The 10679-nt window shown below is 28.4% G+C and overlaps 1 protein-coding gene across 1 annotated transcript; it reads right to left on the bottom strand.

Moving 5' to 3' along the window:
* Positions 1-733: 733 nt before the first annotated feature.
* Positions 734-10067, bottom strand: LOC117180760 (N-acetylgalactosaminyltransferase 6). Its single transcript, XM_033373257.1, has 3 exons — positions 9727-10067; positions 6310-7282; positions 734-2016 (listed from the first exon to the last, which is right to left on the bottom strand). Exons 1-3 carry the CDS (start codon positions 9892-9894, stop codon positions 1355-1357), a joined length of 1803 nt encoding a protein of 600 aa, XP_033229148.1. The 5' UTR covers positions 9895-10067; the 3' UTR covers positions 734-1354.
* Positions 10068-10679: the final 612 nt, after the last annotated feature.

The following is a 10679-nucleotide window of genomic DNA, read 5'->3' as shown; positions in this document are numbered from 1 at the left end:
CATCTCATTTAATTTGAATTTAAAAATAATATTCTTAATTTAAATGATTTAAAATAATAGCCCGTCAGGTTAGCAGCCGGATGGTAAGGGACTCAATTCTCGCTTCCCAAACTTCTTTCCAATTTTTTTGGCATTTTATTTAGTAAAGTGTAAAGATAAATAATTTCATTCGACTTTTTTTTAAATTATGCAAAAATAAACATTTTAAATGCTTTCTGTCAAAGAAAATCGCGCTTTTTCGAACTTTTTCCGTACACAAATTTATTTTCTATGAATTTTATTCATTTTACAATATTATTTAAAATTCGTATAGATACTTTAACCCTTGCAGGGCATACTGGATGTAAAACTCCCAACAACTTATTTGCGCTTTAACAAAAAGTACCAAATTCAAGAAAAATGACAAAACTGCGCCAGATTAACAAATGACATGAAAACCTATTTTTTATGTCATTTTCACATAATTTTGATTTTTATCATTTTTATATGCAGTTCAAGATCAATAAAATAGTTTAATCACGCAAAGTACGGTGTTTCATTTTTCATTAAATTGAAGCTTTTATTTTTCAGAATAAATACCTTTTTTGGAACCAACATTATGAGATTAATTTTATTTTTCAAGCGCCGTATCTCGGAAGTATTCAGGTAAAATTATAAAAACTTAAAAAGTTATGAATTTTAGAGTGAAAGAAGTCATTTTTTAATTTTTTCCCCAAAAAGGATTTTATTTTAACTACTTTAAATTTCAAAAACTGTTATGAAACCTTTTTCGCCTTGAACAAAATAGATTAAGCATCATTAATTGATTTTCTTTTTAAAAAATATCCAATACCGTTGGCACAGCACATGTTTGAATATCCTTGGGTATCAATTTATGTAATTTTACGGAAGTGTGCCCTTTAACGGTTAAAATTATAATATGCACGAAAAATAGTATCACAATACAATTGGATTCCATTACAAATAAATAAATTATTTAATGGACAAAAAAGTTGTTTAGATAAAAAAAAACGACAATAATGCGAAAAAACGAGTTCTTCATTGAAAGAAAGCATTCAAATGTTAATTTTTGCACGTAAAATAAACTAAGATAATTTAATTTTATCAAATAAAAATTTTTTTAGTCTGTCAGATGAAGATATATTTTTCCAGTTCATTCGATCAGCGGCGAAAACTTTCAAGTCATTTTTCTCGATACTCGCCAAATATTTCGTCCTAGGAATTTCAAAATCATACTCTGGGGTCATGACCTTTATTTACAAAAATTATGAACCCAAAAAACCAAACTACCTGACATATGAAAAAATGTAACCTAATCCTAAAACTTTTTTGCCCAAATTGAAAAATAAGAAACCTAGACTTTTGGGCCAATTTTTTCCCAATTATTCATCGCTTTCATATTGACCTTCTCTATCCTCCACTTTTGAGTGGAAGAGGAAGAATCGCAGGTCGTGACAAAAACTTTTTGTCTCCCAGGATCGGCATCGAGACACCTTGGAGAGCTACTTCCATGAACTAGCGTCTGCTTTTCGACATCATAACGCCAAAGCTGATTACCTTGACTACCATGGCAGGGATATAAACTAAGAGGAGCTTTTAAATCCGCCCTGGAAATATCGAAGCACTGAGTGCGCCCTTGAGGTCGAATGTCCTTGTGCCAGGTCAGTTGGAATTTTTGTTCCCCTTGGATGTCCGGATTGTCCTTAGAGCACAAATCCAAAACGACGTCTTCATCCTGACCCCTGCCCTTGGAATCGAGGCAAAAATCGGAAGCTCCTATGTTTCTGATTTCACCGGAAGCAAAATCGTCCGGCTCGACGAGGGGGTAAACGTCCACGAGGTCGAAGGCAATTTTATCCATGAACCACTTGAAGGATTTGCAGTGGAGTTTCTTCCTAAGAGATTTTTGCTCTTTTAGGTCTCCGGGATCCATGGTGCGGAGATGAGGAAGTCTGCGGTAAACGTACTCTGCGTATTCGTCCATCCAGACTTCGGCGACTCTTTTGTAATTGCGACCTGGAATTGAAAAGGAAAAAGAGAAATTAAATAATAATAATAGATTTGCAACAGGGTATAAAAAGAAATCTTTTTTTGCTAGGGGATGCACAGTGGTAAAAAACGTTTTTCTTTATTCATAAACCTAATATCTCAAGTTTGGCTTAACGGAATTGAATGAAATTTATACTGAATACAGTTCACGTCATACATAATAAGGGAAAAATACTCACAAAATCCAAATATATTTTCCAGGTCCGGAAAATCCATAGGAAATCGGGTACTTTTCATATTTTATGAATAAACTGACTCAAACTTTTAGAAATAATGACACATTTTTTTATATTAACACTTAAATTTCTTTATTTCCATCGACTAAACTAAAATCGAAAGAAAAATTGGTACCTCCGATTTTTCATTTACCTGGAAAATTCGATAAAACAAGAAAAAATACAATAACATTGCCAGCCAAAAAACGTGAAAATTCACGTTTTTTCATGTTTTATCAAATTTTCCAAGAAACTTAAAAATCGGAGATATGAATTTTTCTTTGGATTTCAGTTTGACCGATGTAAATAAATAAATTTAAGTGTTAATATAAAGAAATTTATCATTGTTTCTAAAAGTTTGTCAGTATATTCATAAAATATGGAAAGTACCCGATTTCCCATGGATTTTGCGGCCTTGGAAAATATATTTGGATCTTGTGAGTATTTTTCCCTTATTAGGTATGACGTCAACTGTATTCAGTCTAAATTTCATTCAATTCCGTTTAGCCAATCTTGAGACATTAGGTTTATGAACAAAGAAAATCGTACTTAAATTACTTAACGGATTATAGACCCTCTTCAAGATCTCACTCCCCCTTCCCCTATTATGAACCGTAACAAAATATATTTTAACCACCCCCTCCCCCGCACTTGTTTGTAATTTATAGCTTCAAGAAGTAATAGAATATGCGACTTGGAATTAATGGAACTTTTTAGTATTTAAGATAACATATGCTTTGCAGGGTAAAAATTCCAATTTGAAAATTCCCTAATTTTTGTATAACCAATTTTTATTTTCCCTGACCATTAAAATTAAAATACAAACATTTTAATCTTGGAATATTTTTGAAATAGGATCTATTATAAACGCAATAAAGCAATATTTTAGATGCAAATTGAAAAGTTTGAAATTTTATTAATTTGTTTTAGATTAAAAAAAAAGACTTTTGTACCATATAATATAAATTTTCATCAAAAAGTGTAATAATTTATATTTCAACCAAAAAACAGATGAAATTTCGTCCAAAAATAATCGATTTTATTACCAGAAACACGAATTTTCATTAAATAAAGATCTTTCGGTCACGAAAGAAAAAAATTTCATCTAAATTGTTGAACCTCCGTGGCACAATAAGAATTTTCTGTACAAAATTAAATTTTCAGGAAAAAATAATTTTTAAACAAAAACAAATCTTCATTTTAAAAAATCAACAACGTGGTTGAACTTTTACCCAAAAAGTTGAATTTTCCACTCAAAAAGATCAGTTTTCAACCAAATATTTGAACTTTGAACCAAAGAGATGAATTTGCAACTAAAAAGATGAATCTTTAACAAAAAAAATGATTTCTTAATAAAGTGGTTCAACCAAGATTTTCAAAACAAAGAGTTTAATTGTTGAAGTTTCAACCAGATATTTGCATTTGTATTCAAAAAAAGATTAGGTTCTACTAAAACAGATGAATATTTAGAATCAAAAAGACAAATGTTCAAAAAAATAGTTGAATTGTGAAACAAAAGATATTTCAATCGACTTTTCAACATCAAAATATGCATTAAAAAATCCTTGGAATCTTTTAAAATGTAACGAATCGAAAAAATCTATTCCCCCCCCCCCTCCCCCCAACCCAATTACTGTAGGTAATTTTTATTTTTCAGAAATGTGTTTCTACTTAATGCTAGTGGAATCAGGCAGCGTGTCAGATAAATTGATTTTCAAAATTACCTGATTTTTCCGTGAATGATTGTTCATTTTCCTTGATTATTAATATTCAAATACCAGAATTTTCACCTTGCAATACTTTTAACGTAGAATCTTTTATGACAGAAATAAAATAGTTTTTCAGATACAAATTTGAAATTTTCAAATTTACTAATTTATTTAAAATAGAAAAATGTACTTTTTTCTATAAAAAATGGCTTTTTAACAAAATGCTTGATTTTTCAACAAAAAAATTAAATTTTTATCATAATAGTTTAATTATCAACGTGAAAAGATAAATTCCCAAATATAAAAGTGTCACAGTTTATATTTCATTCCAAAAAGCTGAAATTTATACAAAAAAAAAATAATTTTAAAACCAAAAAGGCGAATTTTCAACAAATAAAGAATTTTGACTCAATAAAGGGATGAAAGGTTATCTAAATTGTTGAAGCTTAAAATCAAAAGACGAATTTTCTCTACAAAAATCTAAATTCCAATTTAAAAAATATGACTTTTCAGCAAAAAATTAATTTTCCACGAAACTGATGCATTTTTACTCAACAAAAATGAAATTTCAAACCAATAAAATTATTTTTTTTACCAAAAAAGGCGGATTTTCAACTAAAAAATATCAATTTTCAAAAAATGGAAAAGTTACATTTGCAGTTGAAAAATTAATTTTAAAACAAAAAAAGGCTTTTCCATTAAACAGTTAAATTTTCAACCAAAGACATAAGCCTTCATTCAAAAAAAAGTTTAACAATATAGTTTAACTTTTACCAAATCTTTCAAACAAAATAGTTAAATAATAACAAGAATATTTTGACCAAAAAGTTTCATTTTTATAAAAAAATGAAATTTCTGCTAAAACAGATGTTTTTTTAAGTCAAAAAAATAAATTTCCAACAAAATAGTTGAATTGTCTATTAAAAAAGATTGCGGCTGATTTTTCACAATCAAAGTATGAATTTTCGAACAAGTAATAAATTTCTATAAAAAAATTTAATTTTTAATCAAAAAAGACGAATTTTTAACCGAAACAATGACTTTTTACAAAATTGTTGAATTTTCTACCAAATAGTTGCATTTAAAAAAAGAAGAAATTTCTCTTAAAACACATGAATTTTCATTAAAAAAAAAATTTTCCAAAAAATAGTATAATTTTCGTCCAAAAAAGATTCCAGTTAACTTTTAAGGCTTAAAATATGAATTTTTTAACAGAAAATAAGTTTCTACAAAAAAATTACATTTTCAATACAATGAAACTAATTTTTCAATCAAAAAGAATGAATTGTTAATCAAATAGTTGAATTATCTACCAAATAGTTGCATTTTTATCCAGGAAAGATGAAATTTCTCTTCAAGCAGATGACCTTTTAATTAATTTTTTTTAAATAGTTCATTTTCATTCAGAAATTATTTCAATTCTCTTTTTAACACCAAAAATATTAATTTTAAACAAACAGTACATACATTTTCTACGAAATAGTTCAATTTTCAAAAAAACAGAATTTTCAACCAAAAAGTATGATTTTTCAACAAAATTGTTGAATTTTCTTCCAAAATAGAGGAAGTAAGAAAAAACTTTTAAGAAATAGCTCAAATTTTCTTACAAAGAAGATTTCAGTTCACTTTCCAGCAAAAAATAAGAATTGTAAACAATAGGTTACTTTTCTGATAAATAGTCGAAGTTAAAACCAAAAAAGTATGACTATTTAACAAGATTGTTAAATTTTCAACCAAACAGTTACATTTTTGTCCAAGAAAAATAAAGATTCTACTAAAACGTGTGAATGTTTTAATGAAATATACATATTTTCAAAAAAAAGTGTTGAATTTTCATCCAAAAAGATTTTAGTTGACTTTTCAACACAAAAATAGGAATTTTAAACAGAAAGTAAATTTTCTAGGAAATGGTTAAATTTTTAACAAAACAGTTGCATTTTTATCCAAGAAAGGTGCAAATTTTTACTAAAAAAGATGAACTTTCAAATCAAGAATGCAAATTTTCAGAAAAAATAGTTTTGATCCAAAAAAGATTTCAGCAACAAAATATGAATTTTAAAACAAAAAGTTAATGTTCTACGAAAAGAGTTGTTGTTTTAACCCAAAAAGACGAATATTTTTCACAAAACAGTTGAATTTGCATTAAGAAAGGGATGTCTTTTAAGAAAATTGTTAAATTTGCAACCAAATAATAAAATTGATATCTAAAAAGATAATCTTCCGAAAATGTTTTAGCTAATTTGCCAAAATTACGTACATGAGTACCCTTGAACTGTTACGTAATTTAAATGCGGTCTTTTAATCAACCGCCGATATTATATTCTTTCCATGCTTACCGAGAAAATCTCCCTTGAAGTGATTCGAGAATGGAGGAAACTTCCTGTAAATGTGTCCAACTCTCGAGCAAGGTGCGTCGAACATTTGCCCACCACATTGCCAAATTTTAAAAGACAATTCGTACTGTTCTCCTCCCCAAATTTCGAGTCCCGGATCATATCCCCCAAGTTCCCAGAAAAATTTGGCACTAATTGCAAAAAGTCCTCCAGCCATCACGGGACTTTTAAAAGGTTCTGAGGGATTTTTAAGATCCTCTGGAAGCAAAGGTAGTCGTTTGTAGTACAATTGCCAATCAAAAGCGCCCCTCGCTCCTTCATCTTGAGCTCTATATTCAAAAGTTTCATAAGCAATCACATCTATAAAAGGACAAACACATGTTTTATAATCCTGAGCGATGGGTTCCAAAAGAGGAGGCAACCAATTAACATTCGCCTCACTATGGGAATCCAGGAAGACGAGAACCTTCGCCTTAGCTTTGTGAGCACCAGCTAAACGTCCTCTGATGAGACCAGAGCGTTTTTTCAATCGAATTATCTTAACTTTCGGCAGATTTTCATAAACGTAGTCGTCAAGTTTGCTCTTTAATTCGATTTTCGTACTCGCGTCGTCTACAAGAATTATTTCCTCGAGAAGGGTAACTGGTGACCGATTGATGACACTCCAACAGGTGCGCATTAGGGTAGAAAAATGTTCGTTGTGGAAGGAAACGACGACAGAGACAGAGTCGAGGTTTTGGAGATATTTTTTCTTTTTGCATTCCGAGTTTCTTATGTCTGGAATTGAACGATTTAGAGATATCTCATCGCTGAGAGCGGCATTGAATCCATTTACTTGGTATAATTTTTCCTTAAGCACGTCTAAGGATGGGGAGAGAAAAGATGCAATTCCATGCTCTCCTTTTCCTGATCTTTTTGATTCTTCTCTTATCTTTTTTAAATCCTGCCAGTCGATTTTCTCCCCAGCATTTTGTGGCTGAAATTGAGATCAGTGCTTATAGATTTTTATTATTTATTTAAGAATCGTATTTAACAAAGCCTGCCATTAAATTAGGACAAGGGTGGATCCAAAAAGGCACTTAAGGTACATAAGGTACATTACGGCCCTAATTATCAGACGTTATTTTTGTTTTTCCTTCTGAAATTTTAGATCACGTACCCTCCTTTGTTAGAATACGTAATTTTTAACACCCCACCCCCTATATTTCATTTAATTTTTTCTGATTAAATTTCTTTTGTGAATATTTTTAAGGATAATCCAAAAATAACACAAGATGATTTAAGGGGTCAACTCTTCTTCCGTCAAAATTTCATTTTTAATCAAATACACTTAAATTCAACTAAAGCAGACGAATTTTCAATCAAATAGTTGAACCCTCAACGAAGAAAGATTTTTCAGTCAATAAAGAAAAAAAATATCAATAAAAATGTAGAATTTTTAAGTAAAAAAAGATACATTTTCAACCATGAACACGAATGTGCACCAAATTACATATATTTTTAACCAAATTGTTGCATTTTTAAACTAAAAACATCAGTATTCAAAAAAAAAGTAATAATTAAATATTCATTCAAAAAATTTAATTTTTACTTTTTTAAGTTAAACTTACAAACCGAAAATATGAAGTTTCAACAAAAAAAAAATCATTTTTAATCAATTGTTACATTTTAAGCTAAAAATTATTTTTTTATTTCAAAAAAGAAATTTTCAACTAAATACATAAATGTTTAACCAAATAGATAAATTTGTAAACAATAATACTGATTTTCTGCCAAAAAGACGAATTTTCAAACAAACCTTTGAATTTCTAAACTAAAAAGATGCATTTTTAAACAAAAATGGAATAGTCTAATCTTTATTTTAAAAAATTAATTTTCAATAACAAAATTTGTATGAGACAGTTGTATTTTTTACCATATAGTTGAATTAGCTGCCAAATGTTGAATTTCCAAGGCAAAAAAAAGCGAAACCAATCAGTTAAATTTTCAGTTGAAAAAATGAATCTTTTGCAAAAAAAATCCGATAAAATCCATAAATTGTTTACCAAACAGTTAAATTTTTAAACAAGAAGAGTAATTTTCTATCAAAAAAGATTAATTTTCAACAAAAGAAATACATTTTCAACGAAATATTTTAATTTGTACACTAAACAAATCAATTTTTAACAAAAAATTAATATTAAAATTTTTATTCAAAAAAATTATTTTTAATAACAAACATAAATCTTCCACAAAACGGTTGCATTTTCTATTGAACTGTTGAAGTTACGAGAAAAAAGATGAATTATTTATGCAAAACACTTGAATTTTTAGCCCGAAAATATCAAGTTTCAACAAAAAAGTTAATTTTCAATCCATTTTTAACAAAAAATAGAATAGTTAAATTTTTATTTAAAAAAAAAATTATAAAAAAAACTAATCTTCTTTAAAAAACTTACATTTTCTACCACATAGTTGAATGCCACAAAGGAGTTGAATTATAAATCCGAGATTATGGAATTTGAACCAAATATTATTATTTTTAATAAAAAACAAATTAATTCAGACAGAATAGTCGAATCTTCAACTAAAAAAGATTAATTTTCGGTCAAACAGTTCGACTTTCAACTAAAATTATGATTATTACGAATCTTCAACAAAAAAATGAATTTTGAAGAAAGTAGATCAATTTTCAACCCAGAAGTTCAATTTTTAATAAAAAATATAATAGTTGATATTTCAACAACAAAAAAAGACTTTAATTTGAAATAAAACAAAAAAAATTGCATTCGACCAAAGAAGATGAATTTTTTACCAACATTTTTAAATCCTTAACCAAAACATTAATTTTCAACTAAAATGAGGAATATCCAACAAAAAAATATTTTAAAAAAAGTCGTTCAACTTTCAACCAAGGAGTTGGATTTTCAACCTAAAAATATGAGTTTTCAATTAAAAATATAATATGCAGTTGATATTACAAAAGAAAATATTTTTATTTAAAAAAAACAACTGAATTTATCCAAAAAGACGAATTTTCAACAATTTAGTAAAATCGTCAACCAAAACAGATTACAGAAGTTGTATTTAAAAGATTTTATTTCAAATAAAAAACAATTGAATTTGACCGAAAAAGACCAAGAACAACAATTTGAAGTTTCAACCTGAAAAGATGAATTTTTCACAAAAACTATACTCCAAGTAATACCAACCATGCACGTGTTTTACAGGTTTTTTAGTTAAATCAGAAGGCAGCCCCCTCCTCCTTTTCACATACATTCCAAGAAAAAGTTTACAATCGCCCATTCCCAAAAATTATCTGAATCCTCCCTTGAATTAGGATATATTCTTTTATATTGTAATGATATCCAAGCATTTTAATCAACCAAATTTGAATAGAAAAATACTCGATAATGTCCATGCAACATAACCTACAAATACCTGCTCCTGAACATGCTCCACATCCTGGAGCTTCTCTGGGAGCGGTAACGAGGTCGGAGTATCAGAAATTCTTGATCCTCGCAAAAATCGAAACACATATATGGTAAACAGAACGGTGATCGCTGCCAATGAAAGAAATTTTACGACACTAATCACATTTCTCTTCATTTCGCTGCTTAAAAGTGAAGCTTTTTTCCCATTGCCGATCTCAAAATTATCCTTTTAGATGTAAGCTCCACACTTTTAGCACTGAAACACTGAACACTCCACCGGCCGGTCTTTCTAATTTTCTACAAAACTATAATACGATACTACTTACATCCTTATAACTAAATTTGTAGGTTATGTCTGACATGAAAAAGAAATACGTCGGATGTCAGCTGATATCTGTCAAGGTGACATTGTGACAGATGACAGATCCAGCACGTGTTTTTAATTAGTAAACACAATAATAAATGCACACATCTCTAGACTTTTATTTCCTACATTCAAAGTATAAACACTTCAAATATCCGTTATTAAACAATTGTTTAATAATTAGGTTCTGGATTTTTTAAATCGAATATCCAACCAGTTATTAAGTAATAACTTCTGGAATGTCTGGATTTTTATTTCCGAACATTAAAAAATAAAACGAATTTTAAAATCCGTTAATAGAACAATTTTTAAATATTAGGTTCTGGATTCTTTAGAATTTATTTCCTCGCATTGAAAATACAAACAATTTAAAAATCCATTGATAAACCATTTTTTTTTATCAAGTTCTGGATTTTTATTCCCTCACATTAAAAATATGAACAATTTAAAAATAATGTTTACAATCAGCTTTTAAATATTACTTTGCGCGAATTCTCTGAATTTTTATTTCCCAATATTGATAATATAAACACTTTAAAAATCTACTATTTAACAAATTTATAAATATTAAGTTCTGGCTTTTTAAAAAATCAATT

The sequence above is a fragment of the Belonocnema kinseyi genome, chromosome 9 (assembly GCF_010883055.1).
Source record: "Belonocnema kinseyi isolate 2016_QV_RU_SX_M_011 chromosome 9, B_treatae_v1, whole genome shotgun sequence".
NCBI classification, from domain to species: Eukaryota; Metazoa; Arthropoda; class Insecta; order Hymenoptera; family Cynipidae; genus Belonocnema; species Belonocnema kinseyi.
The sequence above is the reverse complement of the archived record's forward strand: the minus strand, read 5'-3'. Positions and strand labels throughout refer to the sequence as shown.

Coding starts and splice junctions, on each gene's coding strand:
- LOC117180760 (XM_033373257.1), bottom strand. CDS start 9,894: ATGAAGAGAAATGTGATTAGTGTCGTAAAATTTCTTTCATTGGCAGCG. Junction 7,283..9,726: donor TGGAGCATGTTCAGGAGCAG/GTATTTGTAGGT, acceptor TCTCAATTTCAG/CCACAAAATGCTGGGGAGAA. Junction 2,017..6,309: donor CTTCAAGGGAGATTTTCTCG/GTAAGCATGGAA, acceptor TTTCAATTCCAG/GTCGCAATTACAAAAGAGTC.